At 50.6% G+C, this 17702-nt stretch overlaps 1 protein-coding gene across 2 annotated transcripts in view; it reads left to right on the top strand.

Annotated features, from left to right (window-relative positions):
* The window catches only part of ATP6V0C (ATPase H+ transporting V0 subunit c), a 67328-nt gene extending 55227 nt beyond the window's left edge, over positions 1–12101 (top strand). Inside the window, exons 2-4 of one of the 2 annotated variants that reach the window (XM_068206432.1) lie at positions 1019–1261; positions 9999–10182; positions 11269–12101. In XM_068206432.1, the coding sequence (XP_068062533.1) occupies positions 1186–1261; positions 9999–10182; positions 11269–11473 (465 nt within the window). In that variant the 5' untranslated portion in view covers positions 1019–1185 and the 3' untranslated portion in view covers positions 11474–12101. Of the gene's footprint in view, positions 1–673; positions 1262–9998; positions 10183–11268 lie in introns of those variants that run through there. The other variant, XM_068206431.1, reaches the window with a different exon arrangement.
* The last annotated feature ends 5601 nt before the right edge of the window (positions 12102–17702 follow it).

Raw genomic sequence — 17702 nt, 5'->3', positions numbered from 1 at the left:
GGCAAGGCACAGGGCCGGAGGCACATGGCACACAGGATGTGCCGCGGAGAACGTGGCACCAGGGTCACGGCACCTGGCACACAGGATGTGGCATGGGGCAATGGGATGCATCGGGGGGGATGCGGCACTGGAACACGGCACACGGACACGGGGATACGCGGCAGAAGCCGCGTCCTGGGCTCAGGTAACGGGGACACGGCCCGGGCGGTACTGCAGGGACACGACACGGGGACAGTACAGGGGACAGGACACACGGACACGACACAGGGACAGGACACACGGACACGACACACGGACACGACACAGGGACAGGACACACGGACAGGACACACGGACACGACACAGGGACAGGACACACGGACAGGACAGGGGACAGGACACACGGACAGGACACACGGACACGACACACGGACACGACACACGGACACGACACAGGGACAGGACACACGGACAGGACACACGGACAGGACAGGGGACAGGACACAGGGACAGGACACAGGGACAGGACACACGGACGCGACACAGGGACAGGACACACGGACACGACACGAACACCACCGGCCCGAGGCAAGGCCGCCGCCGCGCGGGCGGGGCCGCTACGGGGCACGCCCCTTATGCTAATGAGCGCTGAATCACGCTCAGCGGACCGCGGCCGCCGGGCAGGACGGGCTCAACCAGGCGGCGCGGAGGGGGGAGCGAGGGGAGGGCGTCAGAGCCGGGCTGCCAGCGGAGCCAAGCGCCGCCGCTGCGATCTGGGAGGCTCGCGGGGCAGCCCGGATGCCGCTGAGCTCGCCGGCGGCCGCGCCGCGGGCACGGGATCGGGGCGCGGGGAGAAGGAGTGAGGAGCGCGCGAGCGGGCGTCCCCCCTGCCGCGCGCGTGGTGTGCGCCGAGGGCGGGGGTGGTGGGCGCGATCACGTGACGGGCGGGCCGCCGCCATTTTGTCCTGCGGAGGCCGTATTTAGGGCGCAGCGCGCGCGCCGCCGCCACTCCTGCCGGGACGGAGCTTCCGCGCCCCGGGCCCCGCCGCCGCCCGCCCCGCGCCCCGGCTCCCGCCGCGCCTCCGCCATTTTGTGGCCGAGCATTGCCCGCCGAGGACCGGCGCCGCGGCGGAGCTTTCCGCCTGTCCCCCGCCCTCTCGCGCTCCCTCTCTAGCGGCGCCTCGGCCCGGCCCGGCTCGCGCAGCCATGTCCTCCGGCGCCAGCCCCGAGTACGCCTCCTTCTTCGCCGTGATGGGCGCTTCGGCCGCCATGGTCTTCAGCGGTGAGCACCGACCGGCAACGGGAGGGGCCGGGGAGAGGAGGGGGAGCACAGTGTGGGGGAAGCGGCTTCTTTTTCCCCGTCACTCGCCTGCCCCGGCGGGGCGCCATCGGCCGCGGGGGCTGGAATTCTTTGGGCCCGGGGACCCCCTCCCCCACCCCCTCCCCCGCTCCATCCGGGCTCTCGGGGGCAGCGGAGGGTCCGTGCCGGTGACGTCACCGCTGGCGGAGCCCCCGGGGCCACGTGACTGTAGCGGCGCCGCCCGAGCCGTCCCCCGTCCCCCCCGCCCCAACCCCTTCCCCCGGCACCCGCGGGCCGGGGTCTCCCCGCGGGGCGCGGTCGCGGTGCTGGTGGGCTGTCGTGCCCCCGGCGCCGGCTCCTCGCGGAGTCCCTGCGGCTCTGCCCTGGCCTCCGCGGCGGCGGCGCTTCTCCCAGTGTGAAAATCGGACGTGCTTGGTGTCTAAACCATTCCCCGGGTAACGCAAGAGCAGTTTTTAATGGGATTAAACATAAATGTGCCGTCGTTTGGCGGGCAGTCCGCCTTAGCGACGTTAATGCCGTTGCAGGCAGTGGACGGGCTCCTGAGCTACCCCGTGGGACGGGGATGCTGGGGCACGGGGGAAGCCCTGCTCCATGGCCCTCCCCCTGCGTCTCCAGGCAGCGAGCTCAGTGCGGTATAAATTGGGTCATCCTGCGGCACTGCTCTCCCCACTGAAGAAGCACAGATATAGGGACCATAAATGCTGATTTACACCAGAAGGACCATGTTTTAATGCATTGTCTCTCAGAGCCTTGTTAAACCTCCTACAGAAGGTGACTGCTGTTCCTGCACAGCATTTGTGGTCTCTGATGGGTGCAGACCTGCTGTTCCCTTTGGGATCTAACATGGGGAAGTCTTCAGCTGTTTTTTTACCCCAAATGCAAGTGTCACAGTAATTGGGAATAAAACAATTAGGAGCCTATCTGGCCTTCCCTTCTGAAGGCTTAGCCCGTGTCTCCACAGACATAAACATACTTACTGGTCTTTAGGTCCCTTCTAGTATGGAATTGATTGTACCTCAAGCTGTGTAAGTGCTGTTGAGCTGCTTGGGATCTCATTGTGTTAATATGGCCTCTGGGCTGGTGGCTGGGTCTGCAGGATGGATTTTGGGAAGCTGCTCTTGATTGATGAGTGTGGGAGATTAAATCATGCAAAGAGCCAAGTAGACAGTGAATTAAAACTAGTGTTCAAGGGGAAGCTGTCTAGCCATGCTGGTGTGGGCACCATGGACTGGTTCCACACCAGCCGTGTTTGTGACTTTAATTTTTGATAAAACAAAAGCTTGGTTAGGTATGTTTAGTCTTGCTTAGTTTGTACCTGGTGGTGGGATGCTGATGTCCATGCTGAGGACAGTCAGTGGCCTGCCACCTTGGATTTCAGACATTGTACTCACGCTTGACAGGTAAAAATTTTCCTGAAAACTCAATGGTTGAAATGCTGTAGGAGCCACGGTTGGTTGACCTACCTGCCTCTTGACTACTGAAGATAATGGAGGAAGAAACTAAGACCTAGTTACTTGTTGAAGAAAGAGTCAATAGTTCACTGCATTTTGCAAAATGATCCTAAATAGTGAGCTTTCCTTCCAAGGAAGGAGTTGCTGGTTTCCTCTTGCAGAATGATTTTGGAAGCAAAAGAACATGGCTGTATGGATTCAGACACCACATTTGTGACGTGTGAGTGTGCTTCAGCTGAAACATCAGTGAGGGATGTGGGCTTGAGTCAGCGCTTTAACAGGCATTTGGAGTGGTGCTGGCATGTCTGAACCAGCAGAGAAGCCTTTCCTAGAAGCTGTAGCATGACAGCATGGTGCTGTGGGATTGCAAGGGGAAGGTTTGAGATGGGGAATGCAAAGTCAGTGCATAAGCTGTATTGATGGTTTGGTAACTGTCGTGTTGCAGCCAGTTTTTGAGCGGTCCTTGATGCGGAATCTCTGTCAAGTAGTCCTGGATTCAATGAGCTGAGAGGTCTGTCCCGACCTCAGTGATGCTGCAGTACCAGCAGGTCTGAGCTATGCAGGTACTCTTGCCAGGGCCAGTGATGTGTTCAGGTGCTGGACAACAGGTTACAGATACTGCTGATGGGAAATTGTTTCTTAGATGTGGCTGTTCAGTGAAGCAGTTTGTATTTTTAAGGCAATATGGCAGAAGTGTCAACATAGGATAAACTAAAACTTGCAGTGCTGTGTAGCTTTTGTAACAGATATGTTGCATCACAGCATGTTCTGATGGTAGTTGTTAAAAAAACCTGATTTTTGAAGTAAGGAGCTAAATCTGAGCAAGCAGTGTAAAACTCTAAAATTGTCCTGGATCGGTGTTATTTAGTGCAGTGAATCATGTCTGACTCATGCTATATCTAAAGATCACATTCTTGTGGAGCTTGTAGTTCCAAGACATGTTTCTAGTAAACATGTTCAGGTTCTGCATTGTCTGGGCTAGTTTGATGTGAAAACAAGTGACTTGGAGCAGTGCTGTATGCTACATGAGCATTACTTGCTGATGGTAAATAGATAGCAGAACTTGTTCTGGTCAGCAAGAGACAAGAGCAGGCTGCTGTGACCTTGGCCATCTTTGAGCCTGTCTGGTTATTTGCAGATTACAACTTGTTCTCATTGCTGCAGTTCCTTATTTCCCATGTGTGAAATGTGATGGGTCAGGTGCTGTTGAGTGATAAAACTATTGTAGCTTTTTCATGTGATTCGAGCACACCAGAATGGACAAATGTGGTGTTGGGCAGAGCTGTCTGGTTCTGTGTGTGCTGGTGCTCTGTGCAAAGCTGTCACAAGTGTGCCCACTGTGCCTTCCATGGTGAGAGGAGTTGTCCTTAGGCCTGAACTCCAGCCGGGCATTCGGTGCCTTCAATACCTGCTGCACTGCCAAGCAGCTGGAAGATTCCTCATGAAGAGAACTTTAGCCACTAGTGTTAAATTAGTCCTGTGTCTTCTAATTTTTGCTGCAGTGAAATAGTACTTTTGTTTTAAACTAGGCCTTTAGATATCATAGCAGTTGGTTGGCTTTTAAGAGACCTCCATGGTGAAATAGCTGGCTCAGAACATGCAGTTTGATGCAGCTGACAGCCATGCACAGTCTGATTCTGGAAGGCATTATGACTATAAACAGCTTGCATCCTCAAAGGCAAATGGCACCTGTGCTTCCCAAAATACTGTCTGAGAGGTGGGGAGGAGGAACAGGAGAGCTGCTTGCAGGTAAAAAATGAAATGGTGGAGTGCAGCTCAAGGTAATTTTCTGCTCCAAATGAGGGTGTTTGTGATGTGGGCAGGTGTGTGAGCTACCAGACTGTCTGCAGTAGAGATTAGCTTGAGCTTTTGTCCTTTAAAGCAGGTAAAGCAGTGGATGGCTTAAGACCTAAGTGCTGTAACAGAAGTGAGGTAGGCGATGTTTCTGCAGATTGAGAATGAGGGAAGGCATCTCAGCAAGGGCATCATTTCCTCTCAGTAAATGCCAGTCTTGAGAACATCTGAAAATGAGATGGATCATCAGTATAAACCATTGGCTCTGCAGAACATGGCTTAAGCAGTTATGTTGCAGGATGCACAGTTTGTACTGTGGCTTCCTGATGGATCCCTGTGTCACCCTGGAGTCACTACACAGCCTGCAGGTGCTTCCCCTGTGGTGGGAACACTGGGCACAGCAGTGGACATGAATGACAGCTGCCTCAGGACCTCTTGGTTGGCTTTTTTTTTTTCTTCTTAGAGCTGGCCTCTTCCATCTCCAGAGCCTGACTGGTTGCACACAGATGTTGCAAAGTGAGCGGTATCCTAGCCTGACCAGGCTGTTGGGTACTCCTTGAAGCAATGGTTTGCAGCAGTGTGTGCTTCTCCAGTGAGGCATAACTGGCCACACTCACTTCCTTCAGACTGTGACTCGTGTGAGCACGAGGCTTTGGGTCAGGCTGCTGTGGCCACAGGAGTGTCTGCTGGGTGCAGGCAGGGAACATGGGCTGTCCCATGCCACAGCAATGGGGCAGCAGAGCTGTGGGTGCTGCGGAGTCCTCCAAGCTCCCTTGAGACCTGCTGGTTAGGAAGGGGTGTAAGTGGTGTAACACACTGCTCTGCCAGACAGTACCTGGAATACACTGGTCACCTGGTTTGAGAAATGGGTCATCTTTAAGGTGTTGGGAGGGAGCCTTTATGGTGATAAAGATACATAACAAGTGGCTGGATGGACTTTGCTGCTTGCAGAAGGACAAGCCTGTACTCCATGGTATAAGTGCTTTACCATACTTAAAGAATCAAAGAGCCCTATGTGCTGGGTTAGACAATCCAGAGTGCCAGTTGAAGCAGCTCTTGGACAGCTGACTGGCAGATCCTTTATTTTCCTTGAACTGCTGCTATTACAGCAATGTCTCAAGGAGCTGGTGGTTTTTTAAAGTTTTAAGTTCTCAGTTATACTGACCTGAGATTAAAAGGCCTGCGAGTCTTGGAGAATTTTTGATAATGTTGTAGGCTGACAGTGCCAGGCCTGGTGGAAATACCCACACCCTTTCATTACATTATGGAAGAGCAAAAAGTTATCCCTAATCCTGAAACAGGTGACTCACTAAAGGGTTCAGTGCTTACAGCTTCCTGTAGGGCAGCCTCATGGTTTACTCCTCGGGTTTTCATTGTGGAAACAGGCTTCAGCCAGTGTGATGGGAATTTGCCAGTTCCCCTAACGAAGCTTGTCTGTTCTGTGCAGATGCACCTGGGCAGAGCAGCAGGATTTTTCCAAAAGTATCCATTACTGTAACCTGAGGTGGAGCTGTTGAATGTGGTGGGGTGGGAGGAGGCTGGGCCAACCTGTGGGAAGCAGCCTGTTTCTTTGGAAGTGTCCAGGTTTCTGGTATGGCAGAGCAAGGACTGTACTTGACCTGGATGTCACCTCTAACATTTCCCCAGCCTTTTTAAGGACAGCCTGCTCAGGGATGAATAGGTGTTGGTGAGTTGGTGCCTGTCTGCTCCCAGGGAAGCCTGCCTACTGCAGAGGGCAGCCCATTTGATAATGATTCGTTTTAAAAGGCTCCAGATGCAAGTGCTCATCCCAAATGGTCCTTCATGCTTGCTGTGATGGTAACCAGTGGTCTCCTAATTGGAAATCTGACTTTTATTACTAGCTCACTCCTCATGCAGGTGAGTTCTGTGTGTTGGTGCTCTGGAAATCTCTCACATGCAATGTGGAAATCTGTTTCACCATGGTGGGACATGGGAGGAATCCCTGGCTTTGAATGGACCAAATGCTGCTGGAGTGTATGTGGCTGGTTCTGAGCCTGTCAGAATGTATCCCCTGGTGAAACTGGATCTGTGCTACTGGATCTCCTGACTTGGAAGGCTCCTCACAGCCTCTTTCTGTGTCAGGGGAGTGACTTGCATTTGATTTAACTGCAAGGTTACTCTTTTTGGTGTGTGACCTGACAAAGCACAGTCACCTGCTGGAGCTGGAAAAGGTTGGTTCTGATGCTGGGAGTGCCCTTGATTTTAAGAGCAGGATGCTGGCAGAGCTGTATGGAAAGCTGTGGCAGTGGCAAGACTACAAACAGTCTTCAGTCTTTGACACTATAGCCTATCTGGCAAGTGACTGTCTAGTTTATACTTGATTCTGGAGCTGCACATACTCACTCCGTCTGCTATCACTTTTAAAGGGACAGACATGGTAAGGTGCCAGGCAGCACATCCTCAGCCCTGATGGGAAGGCATTTTGCCCCCAGGAGCAGTACATAAATCAACTCTGGGCTGTGAGTTCAAGGAGTAAATCAAGTATTTCACAAGGGGGTTAACCTTTGAAACAGGCTTACTGGGAGTAGGTGGTCTTGAGTGATGTGCATTGCAACTTCTCTGCATTGTCACACCATTGAACTTCCAAATGACACAATTCCTGGTTAGAGACCAGCATGGATTCTGACTCCGGTGAACTAGATAGGTGGAGTGCTTCTCCACCTGCCAGGTAAATGTTTTGACAGGTCTACCTCTTTAAAGGTAGTGTTTGGAGCATGCTTGGCCTGTATGTTAGAGGTGAGGGAGCTGGATGAGCTGACACAGAAACCCAGAGTCCTGGTGTGTAGCAGAGGTACAGCTCTTGCCCCATTTCCAGTGTCTGCCACAGAGATCTCCTCAAACCCTGTTTACTGAGATTTTGGAAAACATGTCCTTCCAATCAATATGGGATATTTAAATGTAGCATATGAAGTATATGTGCTTCAGCTGTTTAGAGCTGCTGCAAGATAGAGGTGAAGGTGTGCAGAAACATTGTCCAGGGTGTCCATAGCCCAAAACTGAATGGCTGGGTCATAGTGGGAAGCAGGTATTGTCTTTGCCACCTTGCCTGTAAGACTGAGAAAATGTCAAAGATGCAAGGACGACTTGCCACGCTTGTGAAGCTGCTAGTAAACTTGCCAGGCTAGTAAAACTGCCTTGTAGGGTGTTGGAGATGTCTCTTGGTTGGGGTGGTGGTGCAGGCTTCCTTGGGAGCCGATGTGCCAAGCTCTGAAGCCATTTGTGGCCACTAGTGGGAGTTCAGTAGCATTTCAGTGACATCTAAGACTGTCATGTGAAGACTGGTGAACTTAGGCTTTCTTTCAAACTGTGTCTAAAACAAGTTCAAGACATAAGATCTGACCTCTTCTAGGATTTTAACTGGGGACTGACAAACTCGTGCTGCACTGCCCCTCCACAAAAGCTTGAGCAAGCTGACTTTCTTATAAGTGGGGTTACAAAATCGCCTTCTCTAATGCATCACTGCATTAATTGCAACACCCTCAAATAGCTTCATGCTTGGAGGAAGTGATGACTGATAAAAATTTAAATAGTGTACTTCCCTCATAAGCCTCTGCATTTTTTTGAGAGGTTTCTAAAAGTTTGCAGACAGGAGAAGTGGTTTCTGCTAAATTCTATACCCAGGGTAGACAGTGGAACCAGGATTCAGGCTTAGTTCCAGTCCTTATAAGGTGCTTCATCTAACAAAAAGGTTTCCTAGTTCAAGTCAGTGCTTTCTTTCTAGACTTCCTAAGGACTAGACCCTAAACAGAGCCATCACTGAAATGACTGATTAAGTCCATGTGCTAATTTCCAAGTTCATCTTAAATTTGCAGATAGAACCTGCTCCTGGCTCAGGCTTCCTAAGTTGGGTTCTAGTTCTGAATAGCCCAAATAGCCATTTACATCACTTGGTGCACAGAACAAATTGGTAGTTAATGAGACTTTCCCTTCAGGTTTTTGTAACTAAAACTGAACTTCCTCCTGAGAATGAACCTTGTGTTAGTGCAGTGGTGCTGCTTGTATGAATGGTGTGGAGTTCTAGTGCCAAACCAGGAAGGTGGCTACTCCAAATATGGGCTTTATGGGAGTGCTGAGTGAGAAGCAGGAAAGCATGTATCCAAATTCCTCCAAATACCTCCCCGCAGCTCTTCAGGACAAGGTGCACAATCTCACGCTTTAATACTGGTGTAAGACAGTGACAAGTCTTTGTGGAATAAGCAGGTCTCCCTTGGAGAAACCTTAAGTTTTCTGTGGGTGGAGCACACTTAATTATTAGGTCTCAGAACAGTACAAAGACTTTAAATGCCCATGGTTTAAGTACATTCCAGCAGTGTTTTAGAACAGATGCAAGAACATTTTCTTGTCAAATAGGACTGACCTCTGAGGACAATCTTGATGGTGTCAGAAAATGAGACTGCCTGCCCTTCCGTATGCTTGTCTCTGCTGCTTCAGGGACTTCTTCCTGACTGGCAGTTGACATGCACGTCATCTCTGGATGATGGTGAATACAGTAGGAAGCTGTGGAGTTCCCAGAGTACTCCCCAGTAAGGCTGAAAGGAAAGGTGTCTTTTCAAGTACAGTTGAATCAAAGAATGAGGTACTTGAGGAAGCTTCTGTGAGACTAATACAAAGTTTTCAAGGCAGAAGTTACTTAGGAGTAGTGCTTTAGACTCTTCCAGCAGGTCTCAGGTACAGGTGATAAGCCCATCATCCTGTGCAGGTCTCTGCATGCTCAAGTGTTGACAGAGATGATGAGGAAACCTTAGGTGTAAGGTGGTTGTGGTCCTCTATAACCTACATGCTTCTTTGTGGTTCCAGTGGTTGCATTGACAAGTGTTAGGACCAGAATCCTTCATAGATGAGGTTACACTCTCCATGTGCCAGAACCTTTCTCCAGTGAATGATGTGGAGCAGTAATATTTGAGTTGGTTTCTATCTCAATGTGTCTGATGAAGCTGCAGTGGCACATTTAACTCCAGGGCCAAAGCATAGGCAAATGGGTTTTGTGGGAGAACAGACCCCATGAAGGAGATCTGTGCATCTGAACTCAGTTCAGGTGGCCCAGCTCTCAGCTGTGTTCTGCTGGGGTAGACAGATGTGCTTTGTTGAGCCTTGCAGTGCGGACTCTGGGAGGGCACAAACACTTGAGTTCCCCTTGGGACTGGGTTTTGGCCCCTAAGCATGGATGGCTGCTAGGGGTGTGCCCTGCTGTGAAGCTGGCCTGGAAAGATGTTCTGCTATCAGTAGTGTTTGAACAGCACCTCTTGTTCATCTTTGGAGTAGGACTCTGGGTAGGTCACTTCCTCATCCCTTAGGGGAGTATTCCTGGCTGACACGTGACCATGTTAGTTTTGCACAATCCTTCCTTGTGCTGACTTAGCTGTTCTAATTGCAGCCTAGTGAAAGAAATGATATTTGGGAACATGTTTAATGCATTTTTTTTTCTCTTCCAGCCTTGGGAGCTGCATATGGAACAGCAAAGAGTGGCACAGGCATTGCAGCCATGTCTGTCATGAGGCCTGAGCTGATCATGAAGTCCATCATCCCTGTCGTCATGGCGGGTATTATAGCAATCTACGGCCTTGTAGTGGCAGTGCTCATTGCCAATGCCCTCTCACCTGAAATCACGCTATTCAAGTAAGTTGCTGCATCTGGCGGTTCTGTTTCAGACTGTCCTGTCACTTGTTTGATGCTCTGTGTGTGGGTGGTTTTGGCTTAAGGCCCCTGGAAGGGCTGGCAGTGCTAAATGCTGCTTGGCTAGGCTTAAGAGCATGGGCTGGATTCCAGCTGTCCTGCCGGATGCCTCATCCCCAGTGGAGTTGGCTGTACGGGCGGTTACAGATCAGTCGGGCATCCTGCTGCTCGTGTGGTGGGGCTGTGGCTTGGAAGAAGCCATGACAGCACTAGGATAGGAGGCAAAGCTTGTGTCAGGATGCCAGACTCTAGGCCTGGATGCACAGGTGTTTCCAAAACTGTCTAAATAGATCTGCTGTTGCCTGGGAGATGCAAGTAAATAATTAATATTGCTTTTGCTTCATGTGCTGGTAAGTCAATCCTTGAGCTATACATTGGGCCTCTAGCAGCTACAGTCTGAAACTTAGTCTCCTCTTGGCTTCTGAGAACAGCTGGAACTGGTGTGATTTAGCCCTCTTGGAATGAAACAATGCTGCTAAAGTGTGACAGGTATCTGTGCTGCTGTACAGGCTGTGCCTATGAGCAGTGTGCTTGGCCTAACAAGACATGGTCTAAAACAGCAGATACAAATGGCCCTTTGCGATTACCAGCTGAGCAGACGTTGATAGGGACTGCTCCACAGGACGGCTCTCCTTGGAAAACCAGACCGTTCCTGCCCAGCTCCTGCAGTGCAAGACACCTGAATGTGCTGTGGCTGTATGTAAGATTGCTCACAGTTGGAGATGAGCAGTTACTAACAGGCTGCACAGCACCATGGGACAGGCATTGCTGCAAGTGTTAGTAAGTGCTGTTCTGACAGAACACTGAGCCTGCTGGTGGCCAGATGAACCCAGTAACTCAGTTTGGTGTGTGAGCCACACATGAATATCAGGTGAAGATCCTTCACTGCTGCCTATCTTTAAGTATCAGAGTTGGGAGTGTCAGTAAGCATCTGCTTTGAGACACGTTGGGCTTGGTGAAAGAGTTAGGGGGTTAAGGCTGGGTGTCCTATTCCTTGCCACTGAAAATTCTTCTATCTCTGTCCCACAGGAGCTTCCTTCAGCTGGGTGCTGGCTTGAGCGTGGGTCTCAGCGGCCTGGCTGCTGGCTTTGCCATTGGCATCGTGGGCGATGCAGGCGTCCGGGGCACAGCACAGCAGCCCAGGTTATTTGTGGGGATGATCCTCATTTTGATCTTCGCTGAAGTCTTGGGTCTCTATGGCCTCATTGTTGCCCTTATCCTCTCCACGAAGTAAATGTTGCGGTATGATGTAAAGAGATGTAACAAATCTACGTTTAACAAAAAAAAGCTCCAGAATGAAAATGGTTTCTCCAATGTGTACAGTTGTCCCAATTTGGTAGTTGATCTCTTGTAAATGCGCAATATATGTTAGTGACTCGTCTGTCCTGTGTGTACTTCAATATTAACTTGGATGGGTTGCTCCAGGCCTGCTGCATGGCTTGGGGTGGCCCGTGTGCAATTTTCCACCCATTGCTGTTAGTATTTTATGTATAAATATGAACTAGAAATGTAATTTTTTCTCTTCACTGGATGTTTATTTATAAAAGACTTGACATGTTCATACATGTATGGAGCAAGGATTTTCAATTTCCCATGCTATATATATTAATCTTATATATAGGTAGATTACACTGTGGGGTAAATTGTAAGTGCAGAGAATTCCTTGGATGTAATTTTGATTCTAAAGATTGCTGTAGTGTCCTGGTATTGGAGTATGAGAATTTTGTGTTTTATTACAGCAATTGTCTGAAACACTCCTGTGTTTCAATAGTAACTGCATATGCTCCGGCATCAGTCGTGCACCCAGTGTTGGGTTACAAACTTCTACCATGTTTCCAAATAAAACTTCCTCACTACATTGCTGTAATGAGTCCCTGGCTCTGATTTCCAGCTGTTGCTGCTCCTTTGGGAAGAGGGTGAGGTCTCTCGAGGCAGGGAGGTAGGTTCCTGAAGTGACTGGCAGCATGCCAGAGTGGTGCTGCCAGCTCTGCCACATCTTTCCCGTTCTCCTGGGCTGTAGCAGTGTGGTTCCCAGCTGCTGCCATGGGCCATATTTGTGGTGAGCAGGGCTGTGCTCGCCCTGATCACATCTGGCTCAGTGTAGTGCTCTGTAACCAAGGGTCAGGGAGAGAGGGTGCAGGCTGCAGCCTGTGACCAGGAGAGGAGCTGCCTTGTCAGGAAACAAGCAGCCTGTCCTTGTGCTGGCCCTGCAGAAGCTGAGCTGCTTGGAAGCTGTAGTGTGAATAGTAATTGCCTCTGAAGTATCTCAACAATAGTCTCATCAACAAAATGGCTTCAGTCAAGAACTTGTATTTTTATCTTTTAAATCACAGGACCATTTGAGCTGGGAGATTCTGCTTCAGCTACTGAGTGCTGGAGCAGCCTCCTCTGGCCTGAGGATTTTGAGTACTGCCAAGCTTATATGGGAAATGTGTTGCACCTTTTCAGTGGTAAAGCCAAAATGTTACTATTCAGACACCTGGTGCTGGCAGTGCCTTTGGCATCAAACCAAGCTGATATATTTGGAGGGATGTTTCACCTGGTTGGGAATGAAAATGCATATGTGTGTTTTACCAAGGTACCTGTCCAATGAGTGGTGCAAGTACCATGAAGAGCAGTGGCCAGAACATGAGGAATTCACTGAAGCTATTTGGAGTTTCTGACCTGGCAAGGGCATTGCCTTGCCCAGGCCTGGTGCCACTGTGTGCACCTTGTGGGTGGTCAGGAGACTAGCTATGAGCCAGTTGTCCTGTCAGGGTAGCAATAATTATTAACAAAGGAATGGGCTTTTTTTTTTTTTTTTTTTTTTTTTTTGCTGTTTGCTAAAACCCTGATCTCTATGCAGTCATCTCTCAGTGGGCTGGCCTGGCCTGGGCTGGTTTTGCTTGGGCAGTGCTTTGCCTTGTGGCAGTGTGGGATGGTGGTGGGGCTGTACCAAGGCATCAGCTGACTGAAGGAAAATCCTGCATGCCTGCTGAAGCAGTGGCTGGCAGGAGAAATTCCTGATCTGAATGGTTTTGGTCATTCTTTTCATCAGCAAAAGTGGTAGATTAAACCTCTGAATTAGTCTTTCCCCAGGGCTCATAAATGTTTATGGAATCTGTAGGTTAATTGTCTCACTGACTGCAGAGGGGGCCCTTCCTGGTGCAGTGACAGCCTGCAGCTGGGGGGTGAATCCCAAACCCAGGCTCTGGAGAGGATGCTGCATCCAGCTTGCAGTTCTGGTGGGAGGAATTGAATTTGGCAAGTCAAATTGTGTGAAAGGATAGGAGAGGGTCCTGTCTGGGGCTGCAAATATGCTTAACATTCAGTTCTACCTTCTGTAAGGGGACCCTACTGCCAGTCTTGCATTTAAGAGAGCAACTAAGTGCTCTCATCTCCAAGGGCAATAAGTGATTGAAAGGCCCCCTGTTCCAGTCACCCCTAAGGTCCCTTGTAGGTTGGTGACATCATGCAGAGACAGTTCATAGGTACTTCCAGAACCAGTGCAGGGAAAATCCCTTCAATGGCAGTTTGCTTCATGCCTTAGAACTTGTAGCCTTTGTCATTAATATATAACACCCATGCAAGAAGAACAGAGCTGGGGTGAGCATGGATTGGGGGAGGATCACTTTGTGCCAAGTACCTGCAGATACACCCGGAGTCAAATTAACAGTCAGTAAGTGCTGCCTCAGCCATGACAGTAATGCTCTGAATCCTCTGAAAACTCCCATTTCAAGTCCTTTGCTATTACTATTGCATCAACCCGTTTCTCAAGTGATTTGGGGCATTCAGAATATGAGGGATCTTCGGGGTTTCTGAAATTCTTTTACTGCCAGGAGCAGGCAGCTCAGAGGGCAGTCCCAGCTGGCAGGGATTGATTCGGTGGTCTGTTTGGAAGAGTGGAAGGGGGTGGCTGTGCCAGCACAGCCATGGTGCTTTTGTGTTCCTGCGTGGCTGGGAGCGCTGCAGTGAGTCAGCCCTGCAGAGAGGAGAGGAGTGGGGCCTCTGCAGCAGCAGCACCACAGGGACAGGGCCATCCGCAGTCAGTGCAGGCTCGGGGAGGTTCAGGACCAGATGTCAGAGCTGCCAGCACAGACAATGCTTCCACAGAGCCTGCTGACCTTGTTCTTTGTTAACTCTTTCACACTGCGTTTTGTTTGTTTTTTTCCAAAGGCTGCAATTTTTCACTGCTGTTGGAGAAGCATTTTTCAGTACCAGCATTTTATCTGTGATTGCTCAGAGACTGGCTTTCCTGAGGAGATCTGGCTTACAGAGAAGCATTGTAACCTGGAAAAGTAAATAAGCTTTGGAGAAGTAAAAACCTTGTTATGAGAAACCGATCCCAGACACCAAGTTGCTGTTTTCAATTACAGAGTAACAGCAGAGCTAATGACTTTAGCTTTCAGTAAACCTTGCTTCCTTCCCAGGCTGGCCACGGGGATACTGATTGTAGGGTATTCTGCTGTTTCCAGCCAGCTGTACTGTCCAAACCATCACTGTGCTCAGGTGAGAGTTACTTGTCTCTGCAAAGGACTTGCAACCTCTACCCTTACAGCTATAAACCATCTTTTTCTCTTGACATGATTAAAGTAAATCCAGAGCACATCTTCACAATGCCACTTGCCCTGGAGTGGGAATTTTCTGTTTCAGGGTCAAAGGATTGTGTCCCAAAATGCTTCTCCATTTTTGTTCCTGTTAAAGCTAATAAATGCTGTTATTTTTTCTTCAGTGAACTCCTGAGAGCCACAACTTTGCAACTTGTATCAATGGTCTTCAGCCAAGCTAGTTCTTGTGTCACAACACAAAAGCACACAGGGAAAAATCCTGCCCTGACCGTACGTATTTAGGGACCGAGGCTTTTGGTGCCCACACTGTACCCACAAGGTACCTACAGACCCCTACCAGCTCTCTTGGACCTGAGAGAGCACAAGCTGGGCAGGATGCAGCTCCTGGAGAACTGGCAGCTTGTCTCTGCCATTTTCCTTTCGCTGAGGGACAAGCTGCCCTCACCACAGGATCAGGTTTGGCTCTTAGGATCCATCAAGGGGATACCAGGGACTGTTTAAGTTCCAGAGCCTTTTCTGGCCCTTTGAACTGCCCTGTCTGTGCTGTTACACTTGTGCTTTCTTCCTTTGCCTTTGGCAGAGGGGAAAAGGGTGACTTGAGTGGCAGAGAGTGAATTCAGCCACCCTCTCCTAATGGCTGTCTGCATGAGGTAGGCTAAGGATAAATTTTGGGAAATCATGTATATTCCCAAGACTGGCAGTTTGTTCTAAGCAGCCTCCATGGCTTCTGTGTGCCCTGGGACAATTTCTTACACATCTTTGTGAATGCCTGTGAAAATCAGAAGACAAGGCCATATTTCAAACCCCTCATGCAGCAGCAGTGCTGATCCCAGGCCCACTCCTGCAGCTGCTCCATGTGCTCCCCAGCTCCTTCCAAGTGCACAGGTACAACTGCTCTTGCTGCCAGGCAGTGAACCTAATTTGGGAATTGAGCCAGATTAAAAATAACTCAACCTGAAGGAAAAAAATGCACGTTTACTAAAGAAAATGCAAGCAAAACTACAGCCTGTGATTCCCTCTGCCTGTTACTGGGCCAGTGGAGAGAAAGAATATGGAATTATTATTAGAAGAGTGTGCAGTATTGGCAATGCAAGACAGGGCTAATTTAATGTTGAGAAGTAAAAGGAGAACATCCAGAGGATTAAGACTGTAGCAGTACATGCCATAAACTGGGCTGGATGATACACCTGCAGCCTCCAGGAGCAGATGCCCGTCGCTTGGCACAGGCTGTTCGGTTCTCCCAGCAGTGCAGACAGGAGGTCTCAGCACTCTGATCCAGGCTTGGCACTGGCAGCCTGAGGATCTGTGTGGCTGAAGGGTTCTCAGGTGAAGCTCTGCCAGTGCTCCGGGTGGGCCCGAGGCAGGATGTTTATGGTCGGTGGTCCTATCTCTGCAGTCAGTATTTGCCTTTACCTCGGCAGCTCTTCCACTGCCAGCTCAAGATGCTGTCACAGCCCTGTCAGCTTGTGTGTTCCTGGGGAAGGGACCTGCTTTGGCTACAGGCAGTTTGGGTGCTATACATGCCTTCTGACGTCCAAATTTGATTTAGCAGCTTGGATGGGTCCTTTCTTCTTCACAGACAGATAAGCAGGGCTGAGAACTGTTTTTAGAATTCATCTTCTCAACTTCTAATTTTGGTTTCTCCTCAGCTCCACCTGTATGAAGCTAAAAATCATTCCCAGCAACACAGTGCTGGGTGTCTGAGATGTGCATAATTTCATGAGGAAAACCTTACAGCTCATCCAGCTCCACCCCCTGCCATGGGCAGGGACACTTTCACTATCCCAGAGCGCGCCAAGCCCTTCCTACCTGGCCTTGGGCACTGCCAGGGATCCAGGGACAGCCACAGCTGCTCTGGGCAATCTGTGCCAGGGCCTCAGCACCCTCCCAGGGAACAATTACTTTCCAATATCCCATCTAACTCTGCCTTCTGGCAGTGGGAAGCCATTCCCCTTGTCCTGCCCCTCCAGGCCCCTGTCTACAGCTCCTCCCCACCTCTCCTGGACTCCCTTGAGGCCCTGGAGGGGACTCCATGGAGCCTTCTCCGGGTGAACCCCCCCAGCTCTCTCAGCCTGGCTCCGGAGCAGAGGGGTTCAGCTTTTGGAGCCTCTGTGGCCTGAAACCATTCTTAGCCTCAAATTCCCAAAACAGTGCTGTGCTGCACATTGTTTTCCCAGCCTCCACCAGCATCATTCCCATCTCTGCCTTTCAGGCCCCTTTCCCAGCATCCTGCTGACAATAGGGGCAGCTTGTAGCATGGACAAGCACTGACATCATGGAATGATAAGCATGGCTCAAAACCTAAAAAAAAACAAACAAACCAAAAAAAAAACCAATTCCAGGCCAGACAGGGATATTACATTCCCCATCACTTTTCTTTCCTGGGAGAGATTCATCAGCAGTGCCAGAGCCCACAGCAGCTGGGTGGAACCATGCCTTGTCAGCTCCCCTTGGGTTCACAGGGGCTAGTGGGCCCAGGGTGTCACGATGGGGGTCCTGGCATGGAGGTGTCGGGATGGGGATCTCAGGATGGCGTTTCTGGATGGGTTCTCAGCATGAGCTCTCAATGGAGTCTAGGATGGGGATCTCAGGATGGGATCTCACGATGGGTAAGGTCTCACATGGTTTCACAATGGGGTCTCACGGTGGGATCTCATGATGGGGGTTCAGGATGGACTCTCACGAGGGGGGTTTAGGATGGGGGGTTTGACAGGGGGGTCTCACGGTGGGGTCTCGGGGAGGGTTTCCGCCGCCGACCTTCTCAAGATGGCGGCGCCCTTCCTCCCCGTGATGGCGGCTCTCCGGGGCCGGTCACGTGCCGCAGGGCGGGTCGGGGATCCCGCACGTGCCGAGCGCGCTCACGTGAGCAGAGCGGGCGGCGCTGCGGGGCGGGGCCGCGCCCCCGGGCCCCGGTGC

This window comes from Anomalospiza imberbis, chromosome 16 (genome assembly GCF_031753505.1).
Source record: "Anomalospiza imberbis isolate Cuckoo-Finch-1a 21T00152 chromosome 16, ASM3175350v1, whole genome shotgun sequence".
Taxonomy (NCBI): Eukaryota; Metazoa; Chordata; class Aves; order Passeriformes; family Viduidae; genus Anomalospiza; species Anomalospiza imberbis.
This window is presented reverse-complemented; position numbering and strand designations above follow the sequence as displayed.